Below are 16,975 nucleotides of genomic sequence, written 5' to 3'. Positions count from 1 at the left end.
CATGACGACCGGATTTAAACGAGAAGTTGTGCTTTAAAAGTGGATATTTGTTATTTTTATTGTCAAAAATGAAAATCGTTTTGCTAGATAAGACCCTTATGCCTCGTTTGGGATCGTTTAGAGTCCTTTGAAACTCCGTTGAAAAAAAATGTTAAGTGTTGAGTTAAGTGTTAAGTGGTGGTGTCCATTAAAGTCCATTAAAATGAGAAAAATCCTGCAATGTTTTCCTCAAAAAACATAATTTCTTCTCGACTGATCAAAGAAAGACATCAACATTTTGGATGACATGGTGGTGAGTAAATTATCTGGATTTTTCTTTTAAGAAAATGGAATATTCCTTTAACTAAGAAGAGTTGATACATCCCTCTGTCATCTGTGTGCGTGCACGTAAGCGCTGGGGCACGCTGCGACACTTCGATAGCATTTAGCTTAGCCCCATTCATTCAATGGTACCAAACAGAGATAAAGTTAGAAGTGACCAAACACATCAACGTTTTTCCTATTCAAGACGAGTAGTTATACGAGCAAGTTTGGTGGTACAAAATAAAACGTAGCGCTTTTCTAAGCGGATTTAAAAGAGGAACTATATTGTATGGCGGAACAGCACTTTTGGGAGTACTTCGACTGGGCGCAGTAACACTCTTCCTCTCCCATTATGAGAGGGAGAAGGGGAGCGGATTTTTCAGGCGAGTTGAAGTAGTCCCAAAAGTGATGTTCCGCCATACAATATAGTTCCTCTTTTAAATCCGCTTAGAAAAGCGCTACGTTTTATTTTGTACCACCAAACTTGCTCGTATAACTACTCGTCTTAAATAGGAAAAACGTTGCTGTGTTTGGTCACTTCTAACTTTATCTCTGAGTGGTACCATTGAATGAATGGGGCTAAGCTAAATGCTATCGAAGTGTCGCAGCGCGCCCCAGCTCTTACGTGCACGCACTAAGATGATAGAGGGATGTATCAACTCTTCTTAGTTAAGGTAATAACACATTTTAATATTGAAAATGAGTAGACTATTCCTTTAAGAGGGTTTTGCAACTGAACTCCACATTGATTTAGTAATGATAGACAAATAAGTTATTTAATTTAGCATTTTTCATTTATACCACAATATATCACAAATCCTTAGAGAGATGCAAACCCCTGACTGGAAATTTCTGCTCTCTCAAAAATGAAAGATAATGTAGCGCTGTGTGCATTTTTTTCTTCATTCCGTCTATCATTTCTGATTAAATAAGCCTGTGTAGTCCCTCGCCTCAAAAAATAGTTGACACTCTTTTCACCATGTTTTCATCTGGCTGCATATTTCCTTTAATTGACCCTGATTCATCCCACCTACAGTGAGCTTTGAACTCTTGTTTCTTTAAATATCTTCGATCTTCAGGAACCTGTGCCTGTTTAAGGCTTAATATATTTCCTTTCATGTCACTTGTTCATATTCAATGTCTGCAAGTGTTAGTGGATTTCAGCTCACATTTCTTGTGTTACCACGTAAGGAATGATGTCGCTATGTTACCTTAAAAAGAGCTTAGTGCCCTCTTCCTCTTTTTATGCTCTGTACTGCAGATCTCTGTTCAAGCGTGCGTGTGTGTGTGTGTGTATTAGTCTCTCTATCCTTTCATGCCAATTAGTGTGTTATCGCATTAGCGTCTCTTTCTTTCCTGCTTCAATATTCAAGGGAGGATTCAGACCCATTCAGGTAATTTGCAGTCCCGAGGAAAATGCATGGCATGAGTTTCACAGTTTTTCTCTCAATATTATCTTACTGCTTTTCCACCCAGTTAAATGCACTACAGGTTCCACCCCAAAAAAGCATAAACCTCCATTGTAGTTTTACCTCTACCCCTCTTCTTTATTTATTATTGTAGGTTTGAAAATTTTTCAGTATTTTCATTGTTTTGCAGATTTGCATGTTGACCAGTTTACTTTGTATTTATTTATTACTTCCTGTTGGTTAAGATTTTTAACTAGTTTGGGTGTTCCAGGAAACATTACTGTTTAAATCCAGGCAATGATACGTCTTAGTTATGTGACTTTATGGGGCGGTTTCCCGTACAGGGCTTATCCGAGTCTCTAGATGAATCTATTGAATGTTATGTAACATTGAGACTATCAGCAACTCATTTGGTCTTTTTGATAAAATATGAAAACAATATTTAGTTGTAAATCGTGATGCTGTACTTTCAGTTTTATGACCTGTTGGCCATAGCTTCTTTATTTTGTTTACTTAATTCCTTTCACATCCTGAATTTATACTTCGAATACATATTGCAGATCTTCCGTCTTCCGCTTTTGTCTGAAATGAACACGTCATTTTTTTCTAGAAATTTTTTGTTTCTGATGTTGGATATAGCAGAAGGAGGGGGCTGGGTTTTGCGAAGCTGCAATTTACAAGAATTTTTAAGGATTTACAAGAATTTCTTTTCATGTTTTTTATGATTCTTACTATGATAAGTAAATTGACAGCCTGGACGATTTTGGGGCATGCTAACACCACAAAACTTTGTCCTGGGCTTCAGCCAGGAATCCTTATATTCTTGTACATAATATCCTTTGGAAGAAAGCTTTAAAAGGAAAATGTTCGTGTTCAAGCCTATAAACAGGTTTTATTATCTGCTGTCAGAAGGTGAACTCACAAGTAGTAAAAAGGTTTGGTTTGATATTTATAGTCTTACCAAACCAAAGGAAGGTCTTTCTTAAACTGACCTAGAACATTGTGGATCTCAATGTAAATTGAAAGTGTAACGCTCTAGATTTCGGCTGCAGGTACACACATACTCCGTTTACTACCCCTATACTGAGATTTATTGTTAATGTCCTTTATTTTATTTATGTAAGCTTACCTTACAGTAGACCTGAATACTGTGCTAGCAACATGTGCAAGTTTGTCTTTCTGTCTGCTGCCTAAATAGGATTTATTAACAGCCTCAGCCTTTGTGCGTGACCCTGTTGGCTTCCATTGTTATTACAGTTAGCATATGTAGATAGTACAGTTTCTGTTTCTGTTCTGAGATCAGCGTGTTGATGCGTATGTTGGCTCTGTCCTTACTCACCACACCCAAAGTGTCAAATTTCTGTGTGCTTGTGGTTTAATTCCAGCACCTTCTCGATAAGCATCAAAAAGTTTATTGTCTAGACTGTTTACAGAGTCATGTTTTTATAAATCTGTGAATTTACTGCGTTAGTGTAATTCGCTATAGTTTAGGGTTGACTGATCCAAAGATTGTTTCGATGCTTTTCTTGCTAGTAGCTTTTTGTTGAAGAAATCGTTTATGCTTAAAAGGAAATTTATTGCAGCAATACATTTTCTCTCTTATGTCCCTTTAAACCTAGCTGTATGATTTTTTCCATGAGCTCAAAAGGAGAAGTTTCGTAAGATGTTGGCACTTCTGTTTTCAATACATGAAAGTGACCAGAGGCCTTTGAGTATTAATGAACAACAATTTCGGTCTTTTCTTCACAACTTTTGAAGTATTTAAAATTTATCATGAACTTTAAAGGTGGAATAGGTGATTTTCTACAAACACATTTTTTTGTTAAGCTGAAGATATGGACTGGGACTAGCCTGGTTAGCCAGACCTACATCAAGATGTAAGGTCTGGCAACTCGTCACACAGACGGCTCAATCCGAGGGGCGGAATAAAAGGTTGTCCCTCAAAATGCCTCTGCACACAATAGGATAGCGCTACAACCAATAAGAGCAACGAAGAAGGTAAAACTTTTACCGTAACCAGTCGGCAAAACTCCAAACACATCTTCCTTGCTTAAGAGGGACTTCAGTAGGGTTCTTTGTTTTTTTCTCAAAGAAAAACGTAACTCTAAGTCCTCCAGAGTCGCGACCAAAGCCGACATAGTGTTTGGGTCTGTAATGCCTCAGAAGCTTTCTAAAAACCTCTCTCAGATAGCTCTATTAGGGTGGGGGATTTTAAACAAGTGGTTTTGCACCTATTTGGCTCCCCCTACTGGCTTAACTTGCAATCTCATTACTGATTGGCTGACTTTGCTGCCACTCAAAAAATTTAGCCAATTATTTTAAAGTGGAGGGGCAGTGAGATGCATGTGATGTCATAAGCATCAGTTTTTCAGATTGGGCCGTTTTCTGGCTGACATTTCTAAAAGAGGAATTTCTATGAGACTGAGATGTTTAGCATGTCTAGCACTTTTTGCATGTTCGTGGATGCGGGTAGACTACCATTATTCAACAAAGACAAGGTAAAAATGTTTTTTCATTCTCTGTCCTCGTTAAGGTTACCATACCGCCAAAATCATTTACCAACCCATGCCCTGCTGGTTGACAGTCTAAACACTTCCTGATAGTATGGCTGTGTCCGAAAGCTCTAAAATGCTGCCTTCTGAGACCGCATTCCAAGGCAGGAAGACATGTCCGAATCCAATGTTATGTTTACTTCCTATCTCCGAAGATACCTTCATGTCCTGTCCCGTCCCACAATTATATCCGTTGAAGTGCACTGGGAATGTGATTGGTCAGGCCTCGTCGAGTTTGAAAAAATAAAATGGCCTCACCATTGGTTGAATTTGATATACACATTCTGACGCAGTTACCCCTGGAGGGGTCCCCAAAGTGTCATCGCAGTGACGCAACGCGAGTTCCCTCAGATGGGAACTGTAACAATGTATCTTAAAAGGTAACATGATGTAACCTTGCTCTCAGTTGAAATGTGTCCCCACATTTAGTCCTTGAATTTGAGGGTATTGGACCTAGAAAGTCCTTGAAAGGTCCTTGAATTTGAAATTAACTAAAGTGTGGGAACCCTGATATAAACACTGAACATTTTATGAATGTATTCAGAAGTGGAGTAAGAAACGTATTTGCCTACCGTGTGTACATGGTCATAATATGAACAGGTAATACAGCGATTCCATTGGAAACCAACAGTTGTCTGTTTATTTGGATGATAAATAGTGATGTTGTCAGGCAGTATTAGTACATAGTCACAAGTGTGAGATGCTATTGACAGCAGGAATATATTGCAGCATGTCTTTTGGGGGGATTTATTAATAGCAAGTTTCCTTCATCGTGTTATAAATAAAGTTTAAATGCTAACAAAGTGTCCTCGATTGAAATGGAAAATCAATTATAACCGAACACCTTAAGCTCATACTGTGTTTCATACACGTGATATATATTCTAAAAGTCTGTCTACAGTACTGTACATAATCATAATTAATTTCAATACTACTGTTTCATTTTAACTACATGTGATTTGCATGTTTGTTTTTGTTTCCTGCATGCCTCTACATTAATACTTATTTGTAGTTGCCTTTCTTAGTAAAAAAAGTGTGAAGTTCAGATGTCATTCTAGAATGAAATGTTACACTTAAGAGTTCTCCAGCGTTTCCGAAGGTGAACGGCGTAACCAATCTCTCTTCTCTGATCTTTTTCACAGTTTTTCCAGAGGGCGCAGATGCAAACGGCACGGCCCACCATTCCAAGCAACAATCCTCCCATCCGGCCAACGTCTCAATCCCCCGCGGCAGCGGTCTACACCCCGAATCAGCACATCATGATGACCATGACACCCATGTCCTTCCATTCCCCACAGACAGCACAGTACTACATCCCGCAGGTCAGACAGCACGTCATATACTCCAGAATCGCATTACACCTCGCTATATCTGGACCATGTGTTTATTTTTTAACATGCCAGATGACATTTGTTGTTGTTTTTTAAATGCGAATGTGGTGACTTGTTGTCATCAGGCAGTAACTTTTTTTTGTTTAAAGACCAAGACATCTTAACATCTTCAGATGTGCTCAGTTTGGTGTAAAATGTTGCTTTTGTGCCTCAACAGTACCGTCACAGTGCACCTCCATATGTGGGGACGCCTCCACAGTACTCGGTCCAGCCCCCCGGTCCCAGTACCTTCTATGCTGGACCCAGTCCAGGGGACTTCCCTTCACCTTATGGTGAGTGCCACATTCACGTTCAAGACACCTGTTGAGTTTCTAATGTACAACTTTTTTCATACTTTAAGGTCTACAAAAAACTTGATTTAAAACAAGAAAATCCCACTGATGATCCATCATTTACATTTCTTTGGTTAGGTTAACATTCATTTAGGTAACGGACCATGGAGTCATTTTAGGGTTTTACCCAAAATGTTTATTTTTTATTTTTGTGCAAACATTGTTGATGTAGATGTGAACAAGTCTATTAACATGACTCTTCACTTGTCTGGTGTGTTAGCAGCGGGACCTTCCTACTATCCTGGGCAGACCATGTACACACCATCTCCACCCATTATAGTGCCTACACCACAGCAACCTCCACCTAAGAGGGAAAAGAAAACAGTAAGTGTCCAACGAACTGCATCATCATAATGCTTTTAGGAAATATCTATTAAATTGTAAAGAATGATGCTAAACAGGAAGTGATCATTGAATGCACTTATTTCTGTGTGCTTGTTGTCCTCTAAGATCCGCATCCGAGACCCAAACCAGGGTGGGAAGGATGTCACCGATGAGATATTGTCAGGGGTGGGTGGAAGTCGAAACACAACGCCACCCGTGGGTCGGCCCTCCTCCACACCTACACCTCCACAGGTAGGACCACCGGTCTCATAGAACAGAACAAACAAAATCAACCGTACACATTTTATTGCCATACAAATTTAGCTTGTTATCGACCTCTTTCTAATTCATGCACCTGTTTTGGACCTCTAGCCGTCCTGATTTCCAGGAGACAACAGTCGCAACAAAAGTTAAAGCTGTTAAAGTTTGATGTTATGTCAATAAGTCGTTATCGTAAAATAAAATCAGGACTCTAATTTAAAGCTGGCCATTGTTCAGCTTATTACATGCCAGTTATTTTTGTATTCCTTCATAATCAAGTTTATCTTATCTAAAGCCACATCTTAAGTTCTCGGTGTCAAGGACTTTACTGAATCATTAATTGTCTAACTACTTAATCTTTTTTATTAAAATAAATGTAAAACTGCTCATTTTTAGCATGTGGGTAGGGGAATGGTAAACATGTTTTAGTTTTGTGTGTTCTGTCACCTGTGTATTTCTGTTTCATAATTGTTTGTCATCCCGGTCCCCATGTTCCCTTTACAGTGACTACTCATTAACAAACTGTTGATACAGTATCCCTCATTCCTAATGTGCCAGTCTAATCTAAAACACAAGCTTTCAAATTGTGCATTACAAATATATTTAAACAGTAAATAGTACAAAATAAATATATGTTTGGATAAATGCAGCAGCTTTAAGCCCAAGATTAATTTTCCCAATCGAACAATAAAAGATAACTTACCTTATATAGCTTAGGAGGAAAGGAAATATTTTATCTTGACCCCCTTGCAACAAACAGATGTTCAGAAATACAGTACTGTGCAAAAGTCTTAGGCCACCATCACCAGCTTTGTTGTTTTAGCAAAGTTTTAATGTCCATCCACATTTATTTTTCACTATTTTTTAAGATACAAACAGAAAATACAGAAAATATGTACACAAAATTAAAAACAAAACGATTTTCAGAACTAAATGTCATCTTCAGGTATCAGTCAGTATTTAGTGTGACTCCACACAGTTGACCACACCCATTGACTTCCATAGTAAAAAATATCATATACTATGGAAGTCAATGGGTCTCATCTATGAGCAAATATGTTCAATAGAATAAGGAATCTCATATATATGTTAGTCAAAAATGTTTTTCTCATATTCTAATACTAAAAAAGTTACAAGTTTACATTTTCCAAAGAGTTAAAGGGATAGTTCACCCAAAAATCGTGTACTTACTCTCATGTTGTTCTAAGGGGCTAATCACACCAAATGTGCTTTAAACGCTTGGAAACGCAAGGCGCGACACACTGCCTTTTTAAAGAAGAGCAGCGCGACGCGTCTTTTTATATTGCTAAGCAACCACCGAGTCAGTTGTCTTGTCAATCAAATATTGAAGCGTGAGCGCTCTTTTGCTGTTAACTGTCATATTAGCAGAAACTTTAAAAAGAGGGCGCTTGCTCTGACCTTGTTTGAGGGTGAGAGGTGCACAAACACACAGGAGAGAGTGAGCGGGTGGAGTCCGGTTCTTCAAAGCAACCGTAAACTTCCCTCACCACAAAGTAAGGCCCGCCTCTCCCCTCATTTGATTGGACAATGGAAAGACGCGAATGACGTCGGGCACTTCTCCGCTCTGAGCACTCCTTCAAAGGCGCGTGCTGCGGCTCTCGACAAAAAACGCAAGGCGCTTGGCGCGCATAAACAGCGCGCAAACGCTCCCAACCCATAGAATATCATTCAAAAAAGGCGCCTGCAACTGCCATAAACGCTTTTGATGTGATCGACCCCTAAACCTGTATGAGTTTTTTTTATTTTGATGCACAAAAATAAGATATTTTGATAAATTAGGGTAAGCACACAGTTAGTACCCATTGGATTCCATCGTATTTGTTTTTCCTACTATGGAAGTCAATTAGTGCAATCAGCTGTGTGCTTACCATCATTTATCAAAATATCTTCTTTTGTGTTCATCAGAAAAAAAGAGATTTGTACAGATTTAGAACAACATGAGGATGAGAAAATGACAGAATTTTCATTTTTGGGTGAACTATCTACTACTATTTACTTTTGCTTTACTACATAGCAAACAACCAAACTGGGCCTGTAAAAAAAAGTGAAACTACTATTTAAACAGCGGTTTATTGGCATTGTATATTAATTTCAACTGTATACACTACATTATCAGGCTCACAGCATTTGACACCAGAGTCATGAAAATTCAGCATTTTAGTTAGTGAAAGTCAGGAAAAATTCAAGGAATTTGACATTTGACTTAGGATGGGAACTCTGTAGTTTGAAAGCCTTTGATCTAAAGCACTGTCCCTGTAGCTTGAGCACTCACTATGTTGTAAAACTTCCTGTGTCATTTTTCCGTAGACGTTAACAGTGTTCGTGTCTACTCTGCTCTCTCTCCCCATGTTTCCTCCACCCTTTTCATTCTCCCGTCTCTCCACTCGTCCACCTGCCCCTCTGTTTATCTGCTTTTCCTGCACTGTCCGTGTGCTACATACGTGCTTGTGCCCTGTGTTTCTCTGTTGCTAGTTTTTATGTCCACACCCTCATTATCCTCACATTTTCTACCTCAAATCCCAGCAGCTGAACAGCCAGGTAGCAGATCACGGGTTCATGTATAACGTGGATACCACCCAGCTCCTTCATGCACCCATCGACTTGAAAACAGGTCAGGATTATCACCAATTTCCCACTGGCTTAGTAACATTTTTCAGACTTTTTAATTTTATACATTTTGAGGTCATCATTTTGCCCTATGTGTATGAATAAGATGAAAATGCTTAATGTCCGTTGTCTTTTTTGGGCATGACAAATGTAGAATTTTAATACATTTAATTTTGATGGGAGGTAGAGTCATCTAATGGATATGTACACAGCCGCATCTATGATATGTTAAACACTGATTCTTCAGCTGAAGACACATTAAATAACCCTGACACTTTCCTTTATCCAATTGATGGCTCTAGATGACAAGCCAAAACTTGCCTCACAAAGAACTGCATCTCCTGCACTGCGGCAGCCAGAAGCTCCTTTGGAGAGAAGAGATCGCAGCAGCCCACTCCAAGCGCCCACCCCGCCTCAGAAAACTGAGGCTCCCCCCTTGGTCCCAGAAATGCCCTTAAGTGTAGCTACAGCCCCCATTCTTTACATGCCTTCCTCAGCAGTGGACTCGGCTGAATCCTCAAGCCCATCAACTGAGCCCATCCCCGCAAAAGCTATCACACCAGAACCAGAGAGCTCAGAGGCGGAAAAATCTTCCTCAGAACAACACTCACCTCAGAGCCTGTCAACATCCCCAACCCAGACTGAAAATGCTATCAACGGGTTGGCGGACACTGATGCTACTCCCTTGAGTGAAGACTTGGAATCCCAACCCAGGGAAGCGTCTCCGTTGTTGCCTACTCCCAGTGTGCCCCAGTTGCCCAGCACGGAGCCCGGTCCCATCACACCAGCACTGGAGGGCGACTCCACAGAGGTGAAGGCTGATAGTCCTTTGCCTGCTGCTGAGGACAGTGCTGGATCTTCTGATGCCCCATCCCTCCCTGGCTTAACCATCACCACTACTGCTGCTATCTTCACCACACCTCCACCTCCAGGCCTCATACACCCAAGTCAGCTTTCTGCAGGGTCAGGCCTGGTCAGGAGGTCTTCTACAGGGGCAGAGCTCAAAGAAACAGGGAAGGAGACCGAGACCTTTTTGGACAAGAAAGGCGAGCCTTTTTTGCTATCCAGAATAAGCTCAAGTCAAGGTAAGCAAGCTTGAATTATCACTGGGTGCATCTGGCCACAGTTCATCATCAACGTTCAATGTATACTGGACACAAAACTGCTAAATACTTTTTTTAAAGTGTTAATCTGATACAACTGAGGCATTCAGATTTTTTTAATGTATTGTAAATATAAAGACATACACACAATGTTGATAAGACACATTTCACACAAATGTAACTATCAGGAGAGAATTTTCTCAAAGTGTTAAAAAGAAACTTAAGGGACACTCCACTTTTTTTAAAAATATGCTAATTTTCCAGCTCCCCTAGAGTTAAACATTTGATTTTTACCGTTTTGGAATCCATTCAGTCGATCTCCGGGTCTGGTGGTATCACTTTTAGCATAGCTTAGCATAATCCATTGAATCTGATTAGACCATTAGCATCATGCTTAAAACTAACCAAAGAGTTTAGATATTTTCCTATTTAAAACTTGACTCTTCTGTAGTTACATTGTGTACTAAGGCTGACAGAAAATTAAAAGTTGCGAGGCACTATACTCTCATTCTGGCATAATAATCAAGGACTTTGCTGCCGTACCATGGCTGCTGGAGGCGCAATGATATTACGCTGTGCCCGAAAATAGTCCCCTGCTATTGAAAGTTACCAAGGGGGCTATTTTTGGGCGCTGCGTAATATCATTGCCTCAAGAAGAGTCAAGTTTTAAATAGGAAAAATATCGAAAATCTTTGTTCATTTTTAGCATGATGCTAATGGTCTAATCAGATTCAATGAGTATGCTTAGCCATGCTAAAAGTGGTACTGCCAGACCCAGAGATCAGCTGAATGGATTCCAAAACAGTAAAACTCAGATGTTTAACTCTACAGGAGCTGGAAAATGAGCATATTTTCAAAAAAAGTGAAGTGTGCCTTTAACATCAGTCATGCTTTCTGTCTCCTTCCTGTAGCCTAACCAGACCTTTTACCATTGTCACTGGATTGGCAACACAAGTTTACGTTGTTATGTTCAATAAAATAACCCAAGTTTTTCCTTTGGGATGCTACAGCTACATCTAGTGCACCAAAGACCTGGAAGAAGCCAAAGGAGGACATGCCTGTAGATCAAGATCAATGTCCAGACAAAGAGGTAAAATAAGACACTCTTACTTTACACTGTACGCAGCCTTGTGGATGCCACACATACCAATGGCTTTGTTGTTCTGATTTGTGCCAGGAATTGTAATGCGATTTGACAAATCCTGTTGCTTATATTCAAATCGGTTTTAGGGAGATTTTGTGTATGTGTACGGCTTTCACTGTACTTTAATTTTTAGGAGTATGCGCTTACATATATAGTGAAACATGCCATACTAACTTGTGAGGTTATCCACTTGTTAAGTCTGACGTCATGCACTGCATCTGGGTCCGATCGATTTCATGCCATAGATTTGGTGTTAACCCAAAAAATGTTATGGCGTTTTGGAACCAAACTCTTCATTTGTTTCTATTATGGACCCAGAAACAGTATTCCTTATGCATGACTTGACTTTTGGTAGTCCTTACAGTTTAAAAAGTTTATAAATTGGTACGTAGTAGCCTTAAATCAGGTTTTAGGCTAGATTTAAATATCTGAATATCATCTCATCCTCACTACTGTAGCTTTTAATCTCTGCACGTGTGTGTTTGCTAGGAGGAAATGGTTGAGCCTACTGTGGAGACTGTTGAAGAAACCCTCAGTCCATCTCCCGTGGAGGTGGAGAGGAGGCCGTCGGTAGGAGCGGTGCTCGAGGAGAACGGTGAACAAGAAGCAGAGCCGCTAAGAAATGGTGCTGATCACCCCTTAGAAACAGAAAGCACTGATGGCGTCCACATTTCAGCTGTCAGAGAGCCTCTGATCAAAGCAGTGCCACGTAAGCAGCTCTTTTCCTTTAATGATAGCATGCACTCCAGCTGGCACAGACTCTACAAGTTTGTGCGAAACCTGATGATTCACTTTCCTCAGCATGATTTTGGGAACTTTCCAAAGAGCTTAAGATATCTGACCTTGCACAAAGTGAACATTGTCGATGTACCAAATTTAGTTTATAAAGTGTTACGTCTTAACTACGTCTGTAGAAACATGGCTGTGACTTCCATGTAAGGGGACCCGTGGTGTATGTAGGTTAAAATGGCTCATTGTAAGGTAATGAAAACAATACAGTTTATTATGTAAGGTCTTTATACATCACTGATAATATAGTTATATATATTATATTGCATTTCTGTCAAGATATCTTTCTAAAATTTACACATTGCACCTTTAAATGCTCTCTCATTTGTCACATTGGATAAAAGCATCTTCTAAATGCATAATTGTAATGGTTTTTTAGAGGTCAATTTATATCTTTGGTGTCTTGTCATGACAGTGTTTCTTCTTTTTTCAGAGCCTGCCGAGAAGAATGGAAAGAAACAGTATGATAGAGACTTCCTGTTGGGCTTCCAGTTCATGCCTGCATGCGTGCAGAAACCAGAGGGGCTTCCTCCTATTTCTGATGTTGTTTTAGATAAGGTACGACTTTTGCCACTGAAACACTTTTAAAGGTCCCATTCTTTATGTGTGCCATATAACATGTGTTCATGTTTTGTGTGTAAAAAACCCCAGTATTTTTCACACATTTTACTTGTGTCTATAGTGCTGGTTTTACTGTCCTAAAAACGGGCTAATGCCTTCTTTGTTGTATAAAGTCCCTCCTTTAGAAATACGTAATGAGTTCTGATTGTGTAGTTTGTTTAGTGTGTTTTGATTCGACAGCAGCTTGGCTTAGCAGAGCCGTTTGAGCTTAGCAGGCGACTGACGTATTCCTGTGTGGGCGGAGTTTAATCAAACACTCCTGCTTTGACGTCATTATAGCAGGAAATAGAGGGCTGTAGTCCAAACCGGTTGTTCGCTGTAGGCTTTGAAAAGCAAATTTTGTTAAAGAAAATATATTGCTTGGCTTTGAACTTTGAGCTTTATCATCTTGCAGGTATTATTTATGCTCTAACAGCAACATTATTTACACACTAACTAAAGTTTGAAAAAATGGGATCAGGAAAAACGAGACTTTTAAACACACATATCAGGACTTGTTAAAGCAAATTGATTAAAGTCATAACTTCATTAAAAGGCCAAAAGAAATACTGTTTTACTGGAATTAATCTGTTCTGCACCATTAAATTAACTACTAAGGGAACAAAGAGATCTTGTAACTTTATTACGGTCCTCTTTTAATTCTCTGTTAAAGGTATCACCTCTCTTGTTGTTCTTTAAGAGAGGTCTAATGTGTTTTTTGGCCTCACTCAACAGATTAACCAAAACAAGCTGCCCATGAGATCAGTAGACCAACGTATGATCTCCAGGGGCCCAGACTTCACGCCAGCATTTGCTGATTTTGGCAGACAGATGTCAGGGGGCAGAGGAGCACCGGTTTGTCACTTATCTTTATTTTCACACATTTACATTTTTAATACAACCTATATTATCATTATAATCTATTATTCCTTAACTGAATTAACAAATCGTAAAGGAACACTCCACTTTTTTGAAAATATGCTTACTTTCCAGCTCCCCTAGAGTTAAACAATTGACTCTTAGCCATCTGGCGCTACCATTTTTAGCATAGCTTAGCATAATTCATTGAATCTGATTAGACCATTAGCATTGCTGTCAAAAATAACTAGAGAGTTTCGATATTTTTCTCTTCTGTGGATACATCGTGTTCCAAGACCGACAGAAAATTTAAAGTTGCGATTTTCTAGGCAAATATGGCTAGACTACTATTATTCTGCCGTAATAATCAAGAACTTTGCTGCTGTAACATGGCTGCAGGCGGCACAGTGATATTACGCAGCAGCCGAAAATAGTCCCCTTAGTATCTTTTAATAGCAGAGGACTATTTTCGGGCACTACATAATATCATTGCGCCGACTGCAGCCATGTTACGGCAGCAAAGTCTTTGATTGATTATTACGCCATAATGAGAGTATAGTCCTAGCCATATCTGCCTAGAAAACTGCAACTTTTAATTTTCCGTTAGTTTTTTTTTTTAGGCGTGAAGCTAATGGTCTAATCAGATTCAATGGATTATGCTAAGCTGTGCTTAAAGTGCTAGCGCCAGACCCAGAGATCGGCTGAATGGATTCCAAAATGGTACCAATCAAATGTTTAACTATAGGGGAGCTGGAATATGAGCATTTTTTTTTTTTGTGGAGTGTCCCTTTAATTCATACCCAAAAATATGTTCCTTCTTAATTCAAAGATTACAATTAATACAACTTTGAATTACCTCTTATTACACATGTTCGGTATTACAGTACATTATCATGTCTGTTCTCATAGCTGCTAAATGTTGGCCTGCGGCGGCCATCTGGGCGCAAGATCATTATGAACTTGCCGGTGAACGAAGAGGTGCAGCTCAGGACAACAGAGAATGCCTGGAAGCCTGGCATGAAGCGGGACAGCGTCGCAGAAGATCCAGATATCCTGAAAACTCAAGTAAGCTCTCCACACTTTCATTTGGCTCAGAGTCATTTAAATTTAAACAGCTTTGGTTTAGTTTATTTTGCAGTAATCAGAGTAACCATGGTGTGATATCCAGATGGCCTCCTGTGATTGTGTAGTTTATATTACACAATCGTTTCCTGTAATAAAGAGAGTAAATGGAGCCTCGGAGGGCATTCGGTAATATGTGCATCCATCCTTTCGCAGGAGCTCTTCCGAAAAGTACGGAGTATCCTCAACAAATTAACACCACAGATGTTCAACCAGCTGATGAAGCAGGTGACCGATCTCACCATCGACACAGAGGAACGCCTCAAAGGTGTCATAGATCTGGTGTTTGAGAAAGCCATTGATGAGCCAGGCTTCTCTGTGGCCTATGGGAACATGTGCAGCTGTCTGGCCACAGTAAGTCAGATCCATTGGTATACAAGTTCAATGAATGGAAGTATGGGAGGAACATATTGAAGATCTTAGTTACCTCACAGCCAAATAATCCATTTGCTTAATTTGCCGCTAATTGGGTGCAGGTGGTATTGGGGGAGCCATGCATCATTTTAGTAAACATCTGATTGGACAAAAATCTGCCTAGTTCAACATGAGCCATCAATATTTTAGCTTTTTTTCCTGGTGAAGGCAAATTTTTAAATTGAAAAAAGTGTTTTATTAACTAAAAATTAAAAGCCATAAAACTTCAGTTAAAACCAGTGGCGGCTCGTGACTTCTCTTTCAACGGGCGCAAATTCAAAATATGTGTTCGGAGTATCATGTGTTTCGCAAAATATGTGTTTGTTGCGTCATGTTAACCATGTGCATCACGTGTTTTGTCTAAATAAGTGCCTGCTGCAAACACGTCAAAACCGTTTATGATAAAAGAGACGCTCACATATTTACAAAATACACGTGAGACACTCCCTTAACAGTAAACTCTGATTATGCATGAGATCATGTGAGTATCTGGCAAACGCGAGCGTCTCTTTTATCAAAAACCCTTTAGACGCGTCTGCAGCAGGCACTTATTTTGACAAGAGAAGTGATGCACATAGGTTTACTCGACGTGCCGAATACATATTTTGAAATTACGAATCACACACATGACGGGTTATATACATGTCGCATCGTGTGCCCTCGAAAAAAGAAGTCACTGGCCGCCACTGGTTAAAATTGAAAATTTGTAGTGTGTATAACTTACACAATACTGTAACCTTACTTTACACATGCCACCATTATTGAGTGATTCATGCCGATTGTGTTTTAGTTAAAAGTGCCCATGACGGATAAACCCAACAACACTGTGAATTTCCGAAAGCTGCTTCTGAATCGATGCCAGAAAGAATTTGAGAAGGACAAGGTGGATGACGATGCTTTCGAGAAGAAACATCGGGAACTGGAGGCAGCTACCTCAGTAAGTGACTCCATCCTCAAAGCTACATTCAAATGCAACTCTGGATCTTTGAGGGTCATTTCTGACATCACTTTCTCTCTTAGGCTAGCGAGCGGGAGAGGCTGCGTGAAGAATTGGAAGAGGCGAAAGACAAGGCTCGCAGACGGTCCATTGGCAATATTAGGTTCATCGGCGAGCTCTTCAAGTTGCGGATGCTGACGGAGGCCATTATGCACGACTGTGTGGTCAAGTTGCTGAAAAATCATGACGAAGAGTCACTCGAGTGCCTCTGCAGGCTGCTCACCACTATTGGCAAGGACCTGGATTTTGAGAAAGCTAAGGTAAGCCCAGGATCTGACTAGGGTTTTTAAGGTTTAAAGGGGACATTTCACAAGACTTTTTTAAGATTTAGAATTAATATTTGGTGTCCCCAGAGTACATATGTGATGATCCAGCTCAAAATACCATATAGATCATTTATTATAACATGTTAAAATTGACACTTTGTAGGTGTGAGCAAAAATGTGCCAATTTGGGTGTGTCCTTTAAAATGCAAATGAGCTGATCTCTGCCCTAAATGGCAGTGCTGTGGTTGGATAGGGCAGATTAAGGGGCGGTACTATCCCCTTCTGACATCATAAGGGGAGCCAAATTTCAATGACCTATTTTTTCCACATGCTTGCAGAGAATGGTTTACCAAAACTAAGTTACTAGGTTGATCTTTTTCACATTTTCTAGGTTGATAAAAGCACTAGGGACCCAATCATAGCACTTAAACATGGAAAAAGTCAGATTTTCGTGATCTGTTCCCTTTAATACTGATGTGCAT

The 16,975-nt window shown here is 39.8% G+C and overlaps 1 protein-coding gene across 7 annotated transcripts in view; it reads left to right on the top strand.

Moving 5' to 3' along the window:
* eif4g3b (eukaryotic translation initiation factor 4 gamma, 3b) overlaps window positions 1–16,975 on the top strand; it is a 55,727-nt gene that overhangs the window by 23,899 nt on the left and 14,853 nt on the right. For 3 of the 7 annotated variants that reach the window (XM_073813033.1, XM_065285889.1, XM_073813037.1), the window contains 14 exons: window positions 5,407–5,586; window positions 5,813–5,927; window positions 6,208–6,311; window positions 6,438–6,563; window positions 9,066–9,204; window positions 9,503–10,285; window positions 11,314–11,393; window positions 11,937–12,156; window positions 12,670–12,794; window positions 13,572–13,691; window positions 14,604–14,759; window positions 14,973–15,170; window positions 16,021–16,167; window positions 16,251–16,487. In XM_073813033.1, coding sequence (XP_073669134.1) covers window positions 5,407–5,586; window positions 5,813–5,927; window positions 6,208–6,311; window positions 6,438–6,563; window positions 9,066–9,204; window positions 9,503–10,285; window positions 11,314–11,393; window positions 11,937–12,156; window positions 12,670–12,794; window positions 13,572–13,691; window positions 14,604–14,759; window positions 14,973–15,170; window positions 16,021–16,167; window positions 16,251–16,487 — 2,730 coding nt within the window. Of the gene's footprint in view, window positions 1–1,484; window positions 1,698–5,406; window positions 5,587–5,812; window positions 5,928–6,207; window positions 6,312–6,437; window positions 6,564–9,065; window positions 9,205–9,502; window positions 10,286–11,313; window positions 11,394–11,936; window positions 12,157–12,669; window positions 12,795–13,571; window positions 13,692–14,603; window positions 14,760–14,972; window positions 15,171–16,020; window positions 16,168–16,250; window positions 16,488–16,975 lie in introns of those variants that run through there. The other 4 variants (XM_073813036.1, XM_065285891.1, XM_073813035.1 and 1 more) reach the window with 4 other exon arrangements.

The sequence above is a fragment of the Paramisgurnus dabryanus genome, chromosome 21 (assembly GCF_030506205.2).
Source record: "Paramisgurnus dabryanus chromosome 21, PD_genome_1.1, whole genome shotgun sequence".
Lineage (NCBI taxonomy): Eukaryota > Metazoa > Chordata > Actinopteri > Cypriniformes > Cobitidae > Paramisgurnus > Paramisgurnus dabryanus.
Note: the sequence above shows the minus strand (reverse complement) of the source record. Positions and strands in the feature narration are given on the sequence as shown.